Raw genomic sequence first — 19,452 nt, forward strand, 5'->3', positions numbered from 1 at the left:
TTACATAAAAGTTTTTTCAATTTATGTGAGTTTAAAGAGATCTCAGTGATGCTTAAAAAAGAATAAATTTAACATGAAGACAGTGATTTTAAGTCTGGTTAGTCTGACTGTAAGTCTGATTAATTAGAGTGATTAAATTAACTAGGTGTATACCGTAAAATACGTTGATTTTTGTCTAAATTTTGATTTTTAATTTCTGTAAGATTTTCTTATTTTTTATTAACCCTCAATACCGAAATAATCCCGGGATCGAATAAGTATAATCCCGAAATCCCGGGATTAGAAATAAGGACCGGGATCGAATTCCCTAAATACAGTACTGTAATTTTATACATTTCTTGTGAAAGAAACATTTCTTATTCAACAGCCATAAAAATTATTTATATTAATGACGTCTCCAAAGGTCAACGAATTTTTCACAGAAAAATAAATCGCGGCTGCCGTTTGGTGCACTGCTCCGCGACGAAAACAAGCTTAAGCAATGGCGACGTCGAACGATGCACACTCGGTAAGTAATTCTACAATTTTTTGTTTATAGCATAGTTTATATGGATTACTCCCAAAAAATTATACGTGTTTTGGAAATGTTAAGTCAAATTAGTCTAGAATCGATTAATTTTATGGAAGAAAACCTTTCAAACAGCCGTAGTCCATAAACTTCACACGTGTCGGGCTGTAATTGGCTCATGTATTTAAGGATTCCTACAACGTGAAATTCTTATAAAGTGGAACATATCTACCATGTTATAGGGGGGGTCTACTGTACTTGTTGCTTGGGTGTTAAGCTAGCACCTCTAGCACACTAGGAATTGTGAAATGAGGTGTTGACACAAAGGATAACCAGAATCTCCATATAAAACAAATTGGGTCCTGTTCTCAGAACAAGGAATTGCAGCCAAATGCTCTAACAAATTAGATTCTCTTAACATTCAACTGTCATGACGTCTTCCTTCTATTGGTCCAAATAAATTAGCAATCATACCATTGGGTGTAACCACTGATTGAAATTTCAAACAATGTATACGTTTATGACCACTGAATACCACTCTTTAATGTGTTTTTGGTCGACAAATAGGACATGCCGTTCCATCTATGAACCCCCAACAATTTGTCAAAGGAGCACTTTTTGCTGTTATTACTTTGCTAAATAAATTTAATTTTTCTCTTGTTAGTTTTATCTCGTTGATATTCAATAACAATTTGGAATGGCTATTGCATATGATATTTACTGTTTCATGCACAAATCGTGAAAGTTCATTTTTTGATCTCACCAACAAAACAGAAATATCATCTAGTGTATTAGGATAAACTAATCTTCATAATAAAATACATAATGTATCAATCCCAAGTGAACGTGATCCATTTTCACAAATGATTACAAATGGAAGGCGTAAAGCAGAATGCAGATGAAACAAATCATCTCTTGAAAATCTGTTAAAATTAAAAATTTTTTAAGTATTATTCCTTTTTTTAAGTATTTATTTTAATTTATAAATATATCACTTACTGAAAATAAAACAAGCAATCAGAATCAGTCATTTTATTTAAATTTATTCTTGCTTTTGTCACAGGTAGATCTTTAGTGGTATGATATAATAAAATAGCTTCTTCATCTCTTTCATACTGATTAAACAATAGTAATACCTCATCACTAGACTACAAATATAATTTTAATTACATGCTTAATGTGTGAAAAAAAAAGTAAACACAGCCTTTGCGTTTCTGTGGTCACTTCACATTACATTAAAAAATATTATATAATCAAATAATTTTTGGATTAAAATTGTCTTTCTTTACAATGTTATTCATAAATGCTTAAATAATCGTTATTTTAATAAAATAGGTCATAATTTTAACCCCAAACAGAAAAAAAAAATGAAGAAGTTTAAGCCGATCGTATACTTGCCATTCCAGACAAAGCGAACGCCATTATCGACCGCCTAGAATTGCCAGATGGTAGTGCTCCTTCATCTGCCGTACACATTTTGGGCTGAATATGTGCACCTCAACCACTCTTATCTGCATATATATCCTAGAATTTCTGGTCTTAATCTCTTAAAAAATTAGATTCAGTTAGTATATTTATACAATAAGTAACACTATATATTACTAATGCTGTAAATGTGATGCAACCTCTGCAAAGTAAAATGTTTACATTGCCTTAGTATAAAAAAACAACACAATTTTACATTTCAAAGACATTTACAAATGTACTGAAATGGATCTTTTTGAATTTTCAGAGATTCTTTTTAATTATGTTGATCCTGTTTTCAACTTTCAACTATATACAAAGTTGAACAGAAACAAAACATGAAAAATATAGGTTCAGAACAAAACTTATTTTAAACTTTCAAACTGTAGTAATAACATTAAAAAATCAATAACAAAATGATAGCAACTTAGATTTGTAATTAAATTTGTGATATGATTATATTTACACTTTGTTATGGGATATATATTTACTAATTTAATTTTGTGCTTGGATACCCCAAGCACAAAAATTTCTGCAATGTTCAGTACTAGTTGCCACACTAATACAACATTGAAGCCTATTTTCATCATACTCTTAATAACGTGTGTGTGTGTGTCACAAAATATTTTACAATGTTTTGTAGTTTATAATTTAATTTCTAATTTCTACTGATTCACTAAACATAATTATAAATAATTTCTTCTATTTTATTTTGTGACTTAAACAAATGATTTAATATATATTTTTATGTACCACTTGCATTTATTTTGTTGTGCTCTTTTTTTATTTATATATTTATTTAATTATAAATGCCAATTAAAAATTTTCATTATTGTTCATTTTACTAAATTATCAATACTAGTGCTTACTGTAATTACACATTCTGAACCTGTCAAATTATTACTGTGCTGATTAATATTGAAAATGGTATAAACAATTAAATAAACCATGTAAAAGTAGACATGTTTGTTGTTTTGTTATTTATGGTAAAATTGTAACTTTCTATTATTAATTTAAATAACTCTTAACCCAGCCCCACAATTTTCTGAATCAACAAGCCATCACTGCTTAAAGTTATGTTACCTTTCTTGTAGTTGTCGTCCAGGAATAAGACCAGCTCTACAATTTCTTTCACCATGTCTACGAGCCTGCCACCAGTTTGGGTCTTCCTGATTTACAATATGTAGTATATCCCCTTTTGAAAATGCTAAACCAGCTTCCTTACAGGGAATTAATGCATCAGTCATAGGATCATAACTGAAATGTGCTCTCACTCTTACACGGCTCTCTCGTGCAGGAAAACAATCTTCTCCAGGAACTAATTTAAAAGTGATTGTTCCTTCTTTAGCTTGCTGAAAATACATATTAAGAAAATTTCATTATACTTCAGTAAAATAGTATAATTGTATCAATATCAGTTTAACTAAATGACTTATCAAAATGTTTTACTTAATTTTGAATAAAAATTTTCAGTAAGCAAAGTAATTTATTTACAAAAATAAATAATGAATGGATAAATAAAAAATACAAATTTTCTTTATTTTATAAACAAATAGTTTTAAATAGTTTTTAAATATGCAATGCAATAAAAATGATTTTTTTTTTATAGATTGTAAATTACCAGAATATTAACAACATCATGTGGAGTTTTCCCACGAACACTTATTCCATTCACTTCATGAACTTCATCTCCAACATGAATAAGACCTATATTGTTGAATAATAATAAGACTTCATTAATTTTACAAAAAGAATTTTCTCTCTTTCCATTTTAATCAATCTATTAAATATATGTTAAAACTATTAAAGTGCTTTGAAATCTTTTTATCAATAAACAGCAAGACAACTGAAATAATGTTTAAGCTGATACTAAAATTTGACAATTTTTTATTCTTGAATACTTCTGATATATACATTTATGCTGTCAAAAAAAAAATAGGTGAAGAGAACTTAGATGTATAATAATCTCCAGTGAAGATTTCATCTCTGACTTTTAAATATTTTTCTTCAAAATAAAAATATAATATTGAGCATGTGAGGTCAAGATATTTATTAAATATAATGACTAGACAGAATGTGAAAGTTAAATTTTGACCAAAAAATACATAAACATATGAATTTTAGAAGAAAATTTTAACTATTAAGTTTTAATTTTTTTTTGGTTCCTCAATTACATGCTACTAGGAAAATTTGTCCCCTGGCTGCCTACAGTAGCCCAACTCCCTGCTCACTTCACTCATTTGTTTCCAATATAGACTATTTGTAATGAAAATTCAATAATTGTATACTTTTGTCTGTCCAATTCCGAATGACAATCTCATAACATAAACCAAGTTCAGATCCATTTTGAATTGCACCTCCATATTCAAATTGATTGAAAAAACAGTTTTAATACAAATCACATAAAACTTTCCTTTCAGATATTTTCCATCATAACTGAACACAGAAAAACCTTCAGATTCCAGAGCAAAACAATTTTTTTTTCTGAATTGATTGAATCTCTCAATTATTTTGAATATCCCACAGAAAAACGTTACACTTCCATAGTTACATGATTTGCTTCACTTGCTTGCCTCACTTATTTCCAATAACAAAAATTCCACAATGGTTTAACTAGAGGGACCAATCCTTGTTCACTTTTCTCTCCTCTAAAGTCTCCCAGTTTGCTTTGTCCCCTGGAGCCAACCTCCTCTTGCTTGCTGCACTCACTTATTCAAAAATTTTGTAGTAATGATTCATAGATTTCCAGTGCCAGAGGTTTAGCTACTTAGTGCCAAAATTGCCACATGGTGATATTTTTATTAAAATGGAGATAAAAACCCTAGTCCTTTTATTTCAACGTTCAGTGTGAAATTAAATCACAGAACATACTTCAGGAAAAACAACAGAATCTTGAACTCCTGTGCAATGGGAGTCCTATGTACAACACACGTAGTGTGTGTCATGATGTCATATCGCAAATTTGGTGGAAAGCAGGAAATAACATTGAAAACCAAAGACAGTTTTCATGCAATGCCACTGTGAGAATGAGAGAGTCGAAAGTGATTTTATTTGAAAATTTATTCATTTTGTTTATCACATGCTGGTACAGTCTTAGATTTACCCACTTGATTAATAATTTCAATGTAATATTTTAGCAATAGACAAAAGTCAAAATTTGTCGTGGGAAAAGGAAATAGAACTTCCTCTAGAAAGTTGTTATCGTTCATATCTGACGAACATCTGTTCCTTTCGTCAGATATATGTCCTGTCAGATGATCAGAATCCTAAAATCTGATTGGTGGAAACTTAGAATAAAAAGGGGAAAAATTACAAGTTCGGAGCAGTCCACAAAGAAAGGAACTTGCCACAGAGACAACAGTTCAAGGGAAGAAGGAACATGCCATAAATGACAGGTAGTCCACAGAATTTGAACCTGCCATACTATTATGCTCTGACTCTCCAGCATTCATCTTGAATTCACCAAGTCATGCCCCCCTATCAGGAGAGAAGCTCTACAAGGTATTATCATTATTTTAACCAATTGTAAACTCTCTCTCTCGTGTTTAGAGGTGTATTTTAGATAGGCTCTATTTATGATAGGTTATATTATGTATCTCTTTGTTTTATTTTACTCATTAAATCCTTTTTGTTGTTTGTTAAAAGTAATGTCGTAACAACCCCTGTAGTCTCACACCACCAAGTGCTTCCACATTAGGGATTTTTTATCGACTGAATAAAAATTTGGGAAATTTTTTGGGGTGACATTTTTTTCAATTTGATCTTTTTCAGTAGACTAAAGCATAAAAACTTTATGACAGAACCTGTAAAATACTGCTTAAGCATTGTAATCAAATGTGTTATTCAGAATTATTCATTAAAAAATTATTCAAAAATGATTCTTATTTCTAAGTTTCAGCTTAAAGTGTTGCTTTTGTTTTCCAGTCTCCAAAACTGGTAAGGTTACCACCAATCTGTATTAATTAGCAAGTAAAACTGTTGGCAACAAATAATTTGAAGTGACAAAAATGTTTTAAACTTGCAAAATGGTTGGCGATTTTTTTAAAAATATTCCAGAGCAATCCTGGCAATGCACCATTTCTATTTTGTTTTTTGTGACAGTGAAGAGTGCTGTGATGAGTTTAAGATAAGTATTTTATATATATATAGTAAATTCAGATAAGTTATGCATATAAGATCAAATGTTTGTATAATGAAAGTTCTCCCTATTTTGTTTTTAGTCTCTATAATCAGAGTATCGCTTGTAACTAAATTTTGTGCTGTAATTTCCTACATATTACCTTCAGCAGACTACAACCTGCATCAAGAAATTGCAGAGAATTGCTAAAACAAAAATATAAAACATCACAGAACCCATACACTGCTATATACCCTGCACCTCTGAAGTTGCTGGTGAAAACATGTCACTTCATTTATATGTCAGTTAGAAGACATTGTCTCAGATATTGTTATTTTTTCTCCAGTTCTTCATTTTCTTTCCATTAGCAATTCAATGCAGATGTAATTATAAAGTAAGTAAAACAAAAGATAGAATATTTGAGACAGAACTACATAAACTTTATTATTTCACAAAAATGAGTTTAAAGCATGTTTCAAGGATTGGAAAAAACATTGGCATAAGTGCATTGCACTGTTAAGCATTACTTTGAAGGAAATGAAATAAATTTTGACAGATAAATTCAAATTTTGCATTTGATTGAACCATTCCTGAAACTTTTTGATAACAGAGTAAATACCTTTAAAGTAGTATCATGTGAAAATTATTGAACAATAAGCAATTATTAATGATGCAACGAATATTCGGTTACTATTCGATATTCGGCCAAATACCTAAAAAAGAAGAAAGAAATAAAAAAAAACAGTAAATTAATCATTTTGGTAACTTTTATTAATGCTGAACATACATTTCAAGTTCGAGAAAGTGCAATTTATTGCTTATTTATGTAAAAGATCAAGGAAAAAGTAATATAATTAAGTTATTTTTTTAAGAGATCAAAAAAAGGTAACAAATCAAATGAAAACTACCTACTTATTATGTAGTTTAGCCATCCATATACTCGTATATAAAAGAACAAGTCCTGATAGGATAATTAATGCAGAGCCAAAACTACTGGTGCTAGAAACTTAAAAAATTTGAGGGTGTGTTCCTTTTGTAAAGTTTAGGCATGCTAAGAAAAGATTTTACAAAATTCAACCCTAAAAGAGTGAAAAGGGTAAAAAAATTAGTATGAAAATTTTTACTGTGTGGGCACATTAGATCGAAACGTAGATCATAAAATGTGAAAAAAATAATAATTAATGATCTGTAAAGCATTTTTATGCAATCATCCCTTATTATAAACTTGAAAATTAAATTAACTTTTTGTTTCATTGTAAAAAAATTATTTATCATAACTGAAATTCCAGACAGCTTGGTAGCCTGAATGGCCCCAGTCTGTGCATGCTAAGTGACTTTCATTACAAGCATTTAGCTTTCCAACATCTATGAGAACAATTATTTGGCATTGATGGCTGCAAATTTCGCACCAATAAGATGCCTCAACTTGTTCAAATATGTTATCAATTGAATTTCATATTTATTTTCACATTTTCACTTTGCAGTCGTTCTCTGTTCTTTTTCAGTTATTTACACGTGTAGGTCATTTCATTGTTATCCACATTTGATATCATCATTTATCACATACTGCCATGACGCTCATGTCTGTCTGCTACAACTGTCAAGAATTAACGCAATTGCGAAGCATAGTGACAGCGGGCCAATAGAGAACAGGGTGCGCGATCCTTGCCATAATGTGGTTTGCACGCCAATTTTCGTACATGCGTTAATCAAGCCGAATAGTTTGGCCAAATATTAGGCTATTCGGCCTGAGGCTGAATATACTATTTGTTGCATCACTAGCAATTATATGTTCTTTGGAACTTAGCATAAAGTTGCTCTTGAGAACAAATCATACAAGAACACTTCTTTCAATGGAAAAAGTAGTGTTCCTGTATGATTTGTTCTCAAGAGCAACTTTATGCTAAGTTCCAAAGAACATACAACTAATTGAGAGAACAGCAAGCAATCAAACAATAAGTAATTACGCTACCAAGATATTAAATTATAATGTATTGATTTAATTTAATAGAAAAACTTTTAAATTAAAATTTCTTCAAAATTTAAACACAGTTAACTGTAAAAGATAAATTATAATAAATCTAATCTAACTGTTGATTAGACTAAACATACCACTTCGATCAGCTGCTCCTCCATGCATAATTCTAGCTATTATTATTGCTCCACTTGCATCATCATATTTTATCGTTGCTCCCTAAATTTAAAAATTCAATAAATGATGTTATTAAAGAATTTCTGAAGTATAAAAACAATAAATCAATTTTCAAACTCATGAAAATCAGTATAATCTTAAATAATACAAACACATTATTGAATTAAGTTATTTAAAAATTATTATTTATAATAAAACTTTATACCATATTTTCATAGATTGACCAGCATGCCGCACATAACTGGGAGTTACCAATACAAAAGTTAAACATATTGGTAACTCCCAGTTATTAAAAAAATTAAATCAATCAGATCTAATAAACAGTTGTTAATTAAAAAAATCATTCTTCCAAGTACAATAAAATATCATTGTAATTTGACTGACTTAAAATCAGAAGGAGAGTTTTCCTTTATGGGACAATAAAACAATTAGTGGCTTCCACCACTAATTGTATTCACATTAGTGGTGGTAGTAGTAAATTAGTGTGGGCTGCACTGACAATCTACCCTGATCTTAAAAATAACATCATCTCAAATTTCACATGGCTGATATTAATTGATGATTTCTGAAATTTAATATGTTTATTTTTGCATTTTTGAATCAAATTACAATAAAATAAACATAAAAAAAAAGGCACTTTCAGCATTCCATAAATACTTTAATCATTAGAAAGAAGATAAAATAAAGAAATTAAACATGTAATCATAGGTTTGGATGTAATGCAGACAGTTTTACAGTTTTAAAATAAAAACTCATCCTTTTTTTTAATGTGCCCTCTAGAGGGGGATGTATAACCTCACTTAGTGTCATGACAGCATTTCCCTAGAATAAATCAGCATGCTGATTTTCACCTTACAGAAATATCTGATTTCATGGTCTCCTTTAGATAGACTGATATGCCAGACAATATGTGAAAATATGGTATTTCACAAAAATGTTAAATTAACTCAATCTAGTAGTCTCTTTGTACATTATTATTCAATAAATAATAACAATAACAAATACATGCATTTAAAAAAATACTCATTCACTTATCTGCCTGTTTATATATACATTGAATATATAAATTATCTATCATATAAGAAGACAACTTTGTCACATACTGCTTGACGAAATAATTGATTCTGTCTAAATTAACCTAACAGGTGGTGGTATATGAAAAAATGTCTTTTAAATGTCTAAGTAAACTTACAGCTACTAATGAAAAACAACACACAAAACTATTCTAGTTAACACTTAATAAAAAATATATTTTAGTAATTCAACTACAGAAAATTCACAAGTTTTCTACACTTAGAGAACTAAAGTCTAACTTATACTAATCTCTACCAACAAACCAATAATAATTAAATCACTTACAAATGCTCTTATAATCTAACTGCCTAACTGTCATTCCAGAAATGCCAAAAATCTTATTGCTTTGGAACAGGTAATCTGACCTCTGACTTAGTAGCTCATCTCAATTTTCTTCCCAGTTCTTGGTTATTTTATACTCCTGGAGTGTGATGTCACAACAGCTCACACCACCCTACCCATTTAAATATATACTAACAGTTAAATCTAATTCTTAGCAATCTGTTTCTGACAAAGTCAGTCCCAACCTTTTCATAAATTTATTTTCTGATTTTTTAATACAAGTCAATATGATTTAGTGACTATTCTTTTAACTCCTTTTGGAGACCGCTTAATTATAGATGCCATTTTTAGATTGGTGATGATAGGTTCACGAGTGACAATCACTTACATAAGTAATAATTTTTTGTTATTTTTGAATTTAGAATTGAGAAGTGTGGGAACATTAATCCTTAAAAAAATCCCCAAACTATAGCACAACTATAAATAAAACAAAATATAATGTTTGAACTTGACTCCTTACAACTTCAAAAATAGATTACAAATAATATTTGATCACACATAATAAATATAATACTAATCTGCCTAATTTATAACTTGAATAACAATAATTCCTTTATTTAATAATAACATTTTTCATGAAATAAGCATATCACTATTAAATGATAATTTAATAATTAAACTATTTGGAATTTAATTTTAGAAAATTTGAGAAAATAATAATAAGAGAAATACTTAAATATGCACTCTTACAGATAAATCCCAACCTGACTTCACAGGAGTATGCCAGATACACCATACCCTTGTAGATGTACAAAGAACTTTCAGAGAATTAAAAAAAATTTGCAATGTTCACCAGATGTAATTTTAAATCAGAAATTCTTCAATTTAATTAAAAGATGTCTATATCAAGGTAATTCAAAACTTTCCATGTCCTTTAAAGCTATTAACTTTAATGTTTTTAAATAGATTTTATGTTATTTTGTACACTCATGTTCATGATAAAAAGAACTGGTAATATTTATTTGTTTATTCATTGCTGTAAATACATAGTTATTTAAACATTCAATTTTGAGTTAAATTTAAAAGTTCTTTAAGTTCTAACCATTAAATTTTGAACTAAGAATTTGGAATGAAAACATTTCTATGTTAATATTTTGATTACCCAAAATAAGTGTTAGAAATAAATATATGAATGAAGTGTTAATGATAATCCCTGTGAATCAAGTAATTACTTTTGACCATTAAATTCCCATTCAATTGTACATATAATTAGTCTCAATTAAACTGCATGCGAGATGATGATGTATCCCTTCATATAATTCAAAAATACATTAAAAAATAAATATTTGTAAAAAGTAACTTATTTCAAACTATTACATTTTGTTACATACAATGGAATATTTAATTAATACATACCAATGGTTCATTACTTTTAACTAACTGTACAATTTTAACTGTTTCCTCCTCTTCATCCACTTCATAGGGTACTTCTGGCAATATAGGTAAAAATTCTTTTCTTGCAACTTGGTCATGAGCAGTAATGAAAGCCTGCAATGATTACATCTTTATGAAGATATAACAGCAATCCTTAATTATTCTCACAAATATTAAAATTTTAATCAAACATATTTAACTGGTGATTTAAATTTCATGCAACAATTAAAACTATCATATATACCAGCTCAGTGGCTTGACATTATCAAGCCAGTGAGATCCACAACATTAGCAAAGACCACTGAGAAAATAGAGATTTATAAGAGCAAACTAGAGGAGACTTGTATTAATGCGAGGGATGCGGAAGGCCTTCCATTGGCCTGGAAGTATTATTAAAAAATCTGCCAGAAACTCATAATTTACACATTAATTTTATTGTATTAGTTGACACTTATATTTAGTAGTATTTCTGAGTTTATTTTTATTTTATTCTTTGTTTTTATTATATATATTTTTATACATTACTCATATGTTGTTTTTTTTTTAATTTGTTGTCAGTTTTTTTAATTTAAATATTTATATTCAATCTTGTGGAACGGAAATGTTCCAATTGTCCATTTTCAACCTGATGATGGCCTATGGAATAGGTTGAAACGTTTGTTTTAAATAAACTTTCTCGGCAACAAAAAAGGTGTTTGGTTATTGTCTAATCTATTGCTGAGCACGTTCTATTGAAATGTGTAATACCATTTCTTTGTGTTTATAAATAAAATGTAAATTTTCTATATAATATCTATTCTATGTGAACCGAGGGGGTTGGGCAACGAGCTCATCCCCACTTATAGGTTTCTTTGTCAGGGGATGGCCTATGTTGTAAACGAGTGGGAGGGTTAGTGAGGTCGTGACAATGTGTCAGCCATACTTAAGGATGACATATTTAAACATAAGAATAACATATTTAATAACCTACAAAAATTATACACAGCGAATACAAAAGCAAATAGATACAAAAGATGGAAATAGTTAAAAATTCTACGTTGCAACAATGATTATGACGTTTTATTGTTAGATCTTCGCAGTTCTGGACCTTTTATCGGTCCCAAAATTCTTTAAGTTAAATTAACATTAATCTAGCTTATACCCGTGAGAGAGAGAGGGGTTTAATTTTTCTAAGAGATTACCTCCTCTGCTGTGGCAATCAAGTTCTAAGCAGTCTTTCTTCAGGAGCACGGAGCAGAGGTCCAAATCATTACCGGCCTGGAGTATTCCTAACAGCAATCACCCTGAGGCGTGGGTGCAATCCCTTTTTATACCTGTCCCAGAGGGGGACTATCGGGGAAAGTTCTGATGCAATCCCTTCTAAGTTTGAATTGCGTCTGGGTGTTGTTTATATTAATTGTCAGAAATCGAACATTTCTTTAAATTTATTATCTCTTTTTATCCGGTATTGTTACTCATTCTACCTCATAAAATCGATAACAGCTGTCAAACCAACTGAATTAACTGCTGAAGAAGACTAAGGTCAGGGTATGTAGTGCAACCTTAGTAATAATTGTTCATTTGGTGGGTCATCTGATCAGTTTTATCAACGTTAAAATCGGATGATGTAGGAAGTGTGTGGGTTTGTTCGGTTTGGACTCCCCTTGTCGGTGACCTTTTTGTTACCCTCTATCATGTAACAAGTTTAGGTTCTTGTTAATTGGCTAGTTATTTGTAGATCATAACAAAGGTGGAAATGAATAATCCCTGATCACGAGGGGAAAACTGTATCTGTTGTCCACAACGTGTTTGAAAGTTTAAAAGGTCACTTCTTGAAACAAAGCAGAAAATTGAAAGGTCAAAAAGGTCTAATTTCAACCTCCCAGAAAGGGAAAACTGGAGGAAGAAGGAAAATAATGATTGAAAAAAATATATACAGAATTATACATACTTATGTATTTAAGAGTATATTAAATGTGTTGTCTTGATGAAAAAAAAAATTATTGAGGCTTTAAAATTCACAAAAGAGCTTGATTCTCACAATTTTAATTTAATGAGTTTTTATATAATTAATTCAGTTTGAGATATAGATAACAGAATTAATGATATAAGAGCTAGACCAGGGGTTCCAAAAGGGTTCCAACCCCCAGGGGTCAATAAAGCATTTTCGGAAGTAATTTGAAAATGATTCATTTAGTCTAATAGGCAATGTAGTACATAACAATTCAGGATATTGTAAATATGTACACTAAGTAGATCTTTTCCAAAATAGTGTGTGGATTAATACTGGCTCAGTATTGTATTGAATATATAACTATATAATGACACTATAAATTAAACGAATCTTAATTAATAATTATTGATATATAAATTGTTTACTTACATTTCAGTGGAATTCTGTGTTGTCCAAGATAATTTATTTGGTATGGTCTGCTTAATTTCACAGTTTTTTACCTAGATTGAATAAATATCAATAAGTAATTTGATTTCTTAAATCTTATCATATAATAAATATTTCCAATTTTAATACATTAATCCCACGACTAATGCATTTTATGCATCCCACAAAAATGGCATATTAATTGAAATCATGCTAATCAAATAATATAATCAATACAAATTGATCTAATTAGTCCCAAGACTTTTAAAATGCTATTTTTTGCTAAAAGTCTAAACAGCTTCACAGCCAACGTGTTTTATTTCATAACACTATTAATTAATTAATTACCTAAATTAAATAAAATTAAAAATTTAGATTCTTTTTTCAATCATGGCACTCCCTTACACAATAAAAAAAGAATCTGATATTAGAGCCCTACATCTAATTTTTGCTTAATTGTCATGAATAATGCTTAATTTTAAATGTCAATTTATTTATTCATAAAAATATTGTTGAAGATTTTCACTGAGATATTAAATTATCAAAAGATAGTAGCTTCACAGTATTTGCAATCAATCTTTTCTATGACCAAGTAATTTCTCATATAACTAGTTTAGAGAAACATGGCCATAAATTTAGCCAGGTCTAACCACAGATCTCGGAGGCCCAATTGATAGATTTCTCAGAATGGTCTATTCCCATGTTGAGTGAGAAAAGTGGAATGAATGCAAATCAATGTGTATTGTTAGGCATTGTTTTGCTGAAGTTTATCATTTTCCTTTCTTTACAATAGTGCACATTTGTACTATTATTTAAGTTCTAATTTCATTTGCAAATTTGTTTACTGATGTAAACTAATTCATTTCTGAAGTAACTACTCATTTTCATAATGGACTTATCTTTTTCACCTATGTGTAATAACATTTAGAGCTCTCTCATCCATGGTCAAACTGTCTATTACACACGTACATCTTTCATTTATACTATTTGCTAAATGTCTTGCTAGCTTAAAAATGTTAATCCAACTTTAAAAATAACATGTTAACTGAATTTTCACCTGCATTATTTGAAATTTGTTATCAATTTACAAATCATGTTAAGTTGAAAAAATTAATTCCCATTAATTGAGGGATTACTATATTAAACCTTTATTTTACAATACAGATTTGCTTCCTTCAAATTTATTAATAATAAAAATAATAACTAAATCAATCACCATAAGAATTACAAAATATTCTTGGTAAATTATTAAATTTAAGACCTAAATAAAATAATTTCATAAGTAGCTTTCAATAAAATTCAGTAATAATAATTCATTGTTATATATGAATATTTGTTTAGAATACAGTAGAACCTCGATTATCCGCCCTAATTGGGGACCGGGGTTGGTCGGATAATTGAAAAGTCGGATAACCGAAAAGTATGAAAAAATCCATTATTAATGTAGTATATTATTATATCCCATGTAATTAGTATATTAGTATATCGCTATTAACCTATTTCGCGTTGNATTTAGTAGTATTTCTGAGTTTATTTTTATTTTATTCTTTGTTTTTATTATATATATTTTTATACATTACTAGTATATTATCTTTTTAATCCGTTGAAATTTGAATATTTGTATTCGTTCTTGTGGAACAAAATCTTCCAATTGTCGGTTTTCAACCTGACGATGGCCTATGGAACAGGTCAAAAACGTTTGTTTTAATTAAACTTTCTCGGCAACAATAAAGGTGTTTGGTTATTGTTTATACAGGTATATATAACAACCAAAATTTTGGGAAAATGGTGGGATTCACACTAGTCAATATTGTCACTCTTGATTTGATGTCAGATGAGATTTCTGTAGCCACATGACTCCTTTCCTTCAATAATCTCTCAATGTCACAAATGATATCACTCATGACATAATTTTATAGAATCAATGAACATTTCCTCAATTGCCCAACAAACTACTGCTTGGAAGAGTTTACAAAATGATGAAAATCAGCATTTATGATAAGTTACTTATAGTATCTTGCTATGGCCTCTTGCAAGTTTTTTTATTGACAAAGAATGAATTAAAAAGTGATATACGTATCACTAAAATATCATTATATATATAAATGTTTAGACTCAAAATTGCAGTTTGCATCTGAAATATGGAGCATAACTATTTTACTGTGCAAGGACATTGCATGAAAAACCCAGCATGTTGGATCTGAAAGTCATTGAAGGAATCACCTACTTTTCTATCAGAGAGTATGACAAAGTGATGTTGATGATTGCATGATCAATGACCTACAATAATCATATTAATTTAGTTTGATATTACATCCAATAAATTAGCTGTGATATTGACTACTTTCCACTTTTCCTAACATAGCTCATAATATCATTGATGTAAGTTTGATTATGTTAGCTGTAATTTGTTGGCCTGGAAAACATTATTATTTCTGTCTAATTGGTAAAATATGTATTTAACTACACATTTTAAATATATATTTGACAATGATCTTTAATTTGACATAAATTTAAAATAATTCTTCAGGTAATAAGATCAACAAAAATAAGTTTATATTTAGAAATCAATACAAAAGATTTTTTAGTGCTTTGGGATGACTTTCCATGATCATAATTTACATTACATTACACAAATTATATAAAAGCCATGTCACAAATCCAAGAACTATATACAGCTCTTACAAAGTAGTTACATTATTAAAAATGTTTTTAAATTCATAATCACTACTTTACAACAGAAATTATAAATATAAACCTGTTTTATTTTGTTGATCTTAACATTAACTGGATTTTTGATTTTATTGTTAATTATAAAAAATTAACAAAAGCATGGCATTCAAAACAATTTAGTAACTTATTGTATTTGGTAACTTCAGTTTACATTACAAGTAATAAAAATATCCTTTAGATTTAGCTACCTCTAACTTATTTGAAGTATTTTTAAATGATTTATTCAACATTAAAAAAAAATTCTATAATCAAATATTTCTAAAAATTTTCTTTTAAACTTACGTTATGTAAAATTAACTGATAAAAAACAAACTTACTTTAAAATAGGGTCCACTCAGTATTTCTTTTAGTTCCTTTGCAGTATCATTGGGAATATCACTAATCTCTTCTAAAACCTGTCAAATTATTTTTTAGTTATGTTTCAGAAAGTATTGAAAAAATTTTTTATATTTAAAAAATACAGCAGATTGATTCTCTCATACATAAAATAAATTAGACTATTTTTCAGAATATTAATTTTGAAAGAAAAAAGAATATACAAGGAGTGGACAATAACCATACATGATTTTTTGTCAAAAAACAATCAAAAAAGTCTAATCCCATTTCTCAATTGGACACACTATTCATGATATATTTGTGCTGAAAGTTTTATGACTTCACTTTTGGTATAAAGAGAAAAATCAGAAATATCTTATAAAAAGAAGTTAGGAGTTAATACATACCCCATACAAATGTTCCAAATTACCTCTATCTACTGAGGAATAAGTAGCTGTTTGTCAAAGTATGCTCCTTCGTTTGCATTGCAGAATGCCAAGTGTTATTGTTGTGAAGGACTGCCTGCAAGGTGGCTACTAGAAATCTCTCCAGGAATCTAGTGTCCATCTGTAAACATGTGCTTTGAAATGCCCTCTATCTTACAAAGTCCACAGGTAATGAAAAACCTAGGGGTGTCAAATAGATACTTTATTTGGTGTTTCTAGTGGTGAAATTTCAAACAACCAGAAGTAACATAATAAAACTTTTGGTGCAAACTCTCTGGAATGGTGTGTCCAATCAAGAAACAAATCAAGACTTTTTTGATTGGTTTCAACAAAGAATCATGTGGCATGATTATTATTTACTCAGTTCTGTCCTGTATAGAAAATTCTCATTAATGCATATTCCAAGGGAATCTGGAAGAAATTTTAATTATCTAAATCAGAGTTTCTCAACCGCCGGTCTGACGGACTAGCACCAGTCAGTGGAGAATTTTTATCGCTCTGCATTAAAAAATTTTCATATTTAAAAAAATAATGATAATAATAAAATTTTGTAGTGAATAATGTTTGTGGTGAGTTTTGTGGAATTCTTGTCACTCTACACTTACTAAAAGTATGTGTACTTTAGTCATGTGTCCAAAGGGTAGCATAACTCATAACTATTGTAAAAGCTTGTACACTTAGGCCAGGAATATACATGCATAAAATCTAGCATAATATTGTACTGCTCCCTAATAAAATAAACTTTTCTTTGTTAATATTAACATTGGGTCAACTAAAACATTCATACATAGTCTTGTCTCTATGGCATCTATGTCATCTCTCTCATCCAACAAATTTTCATTTATTAAATTATGAAAAAAAATATTTTATACAACTTTTTAAATTTACATAATTTATGTTTAGCACAGCACCAAAGACAAATTCTTGTGATGCATAATATTTGGGAATGTTCAGGAAAGTACATATGGAAAACTAGAATATTTAAGTGATATATTTTCATGCATTAATGATTTAAACTTAAGTTTACAAGGAACTGTAATAAATGTGTTTCATTTATTTAATAAAATATATGGATTTAAGAAAAAATTAATTTTTGTTTGGATAAGGAAAAAAACAATAATGTTAATATATTTAATAATTATTCTGAGTTTGTTAATGAACTTATCAAAATTAAATATAATCGTCGAGCAACACTTACAATCTTTAAGTAATAGTTTTGAAAAAATATTTCCCATCTGAAAACCACATGTGAAAGAAATTTGTGGATAACAAACCCTTTCATAATATATGACAGTAATAAATTAGATTTAAGTAACAGAGAATATGAGTTCATCTTTGAAATTAGTTCAGATATTATGTTAAAAACTAGGTTTTCAATAATGTCTATAGATAAATTTTGGATCAAAATGAAAAATGAATATCCATCTCGAAATGAGAAAGCGATGAAAATGTTAGTCCCCTTTGCAACAACATATTTACATATTTATATGAAGCAGGATTTTCAACTATGACAGTAATAAAAAATAAATTTAGAAATAGACTTTCAATTATTTCACTGCTCTGACTCAGCTTGACTAATTTAGAACCCACAATTAAAAAGTTAATTGAAGAAAAGCAGCAGCAATCTTCTCATCAGCAATGTATACCAAATAAACAAAAATTTTAAATTTATAATTTTTAGTAATCATAAGACTGATTTTTTATTGTGTCCTATATGCAATGTTTTTGTGATATTATCATGGTTTTCTATGATTTTTGTCAAAGATTTATTTATATAAAATAATTATAATAATTACTTATATTTACATTTAAATATTATTGTAGGTAAATGATAATAATAATTTTACAATTTACTTCTGTAATAATTCTTTAATATCTAGTAAAAGATTTTCGTTAAAACACCACCAGTCCACAAAAATTTTTTTTTCACAAATTTTACCAGTCCACAGGCCAAAAAAGGTTGAGAAATGCTGATCTAAATGACTCAATTATCAAAAGTGACTAACAAAAAAATACATGTAAAAATTTAGAAGACAATACAACTTTTTACAAGTTACAAGAAAGATAAACATATTGCATTTATTAAATCCAAAATATTAAACATCACTCTTTTATTTAATGTTATAATGCTGCACTATTTTTACTAAATCATTCATTGTTATGAAATATTTCTTATTCTGTAAAGAGTCTACTTTTACTTTAAATAAGTGTTTCTCAACCTCTAACAAATCGTCGTCCTCTTCAATAAAATCATTACGTAGTATCGTCCCCTTCAATAAAAAGCATTACGTAGTATCGCCCCCTTCACTTCAAAATTCCGATGCCAAGGGCCAAGGCTAATGCCAAATTCGTACTGCATTGAAGAGACTAGTGACTAGTATAATGTTATTTGTTTAATTATTGTACGATATAATAAATAAAATATCTAATTATTCTTAATATAATGTTTTACTATATTGCCCAGAAAATTGTTTTTCGCCCCCCAAAATATAAATTGTTACTAATCGCCCCCTCAACATGGAAAAACGCCCACATGGGGGCGATATCGCCCCCGTTGAGAAACACTGG

General features: G+C 29.0%; 1 protein-coding gene across 2 annotated transcripts in view; it reads right to left on the bottom strand.

Moving 5' to 3' along the window:
* Window positions 1–19,452, bottom strand: part of LOC111636790 (MAGUK p55 subfamily member 7-like) — a 112,654-nt gene that overhangs the window by 29,696 nt on the left and 63,506 nt on the right. For both annotated transcript variants that reach the window (XM_023382122.1, XM_023382123.1), the window contains exons 6-10: window positions 16,441–16,518; window positions 11,014–11,145; window positions 8,202–8,283; window positions 3,594–3,679; window positions 3,056–3,324 (exon numbers count right to left, since the gene is read on the bottom strand). In XM_023382122.1, coding sequence (XP_023237890.1) covers window positions 3,056–3,324; window positions 3,594–3,679; window positions 8,202–8,283; window positions 11,014–11,145; window positions 16,441–16,518 — 647 coding nt within the window. The remainder of the gene's footprint in view (window positions 1–3,055; window positions 3,325–3,593; window positions 3,680–8,201; window positions 8,284–11,013; window positions 11,146–16,440; window positions 16,519–19,452) is intronic.

Source organism: Centruroides sculpturatus, unplaced genomic scaffold (genome assembly GCF_000671375.1).
Source record: "Centruroides sculpturatus isolate CEXI.00-Female unplaced genomic scaffold, Cexi_2.0 scaffold951, whole genome shotgun sequence".
NCBI classification, from domain to species: domain Eukaryota; kingdom Metazoa; phylum Arthropoda; class Arachnida; order Scorpiones; family Buthidae; genus Centruroides; species Centruroides sculpturatus.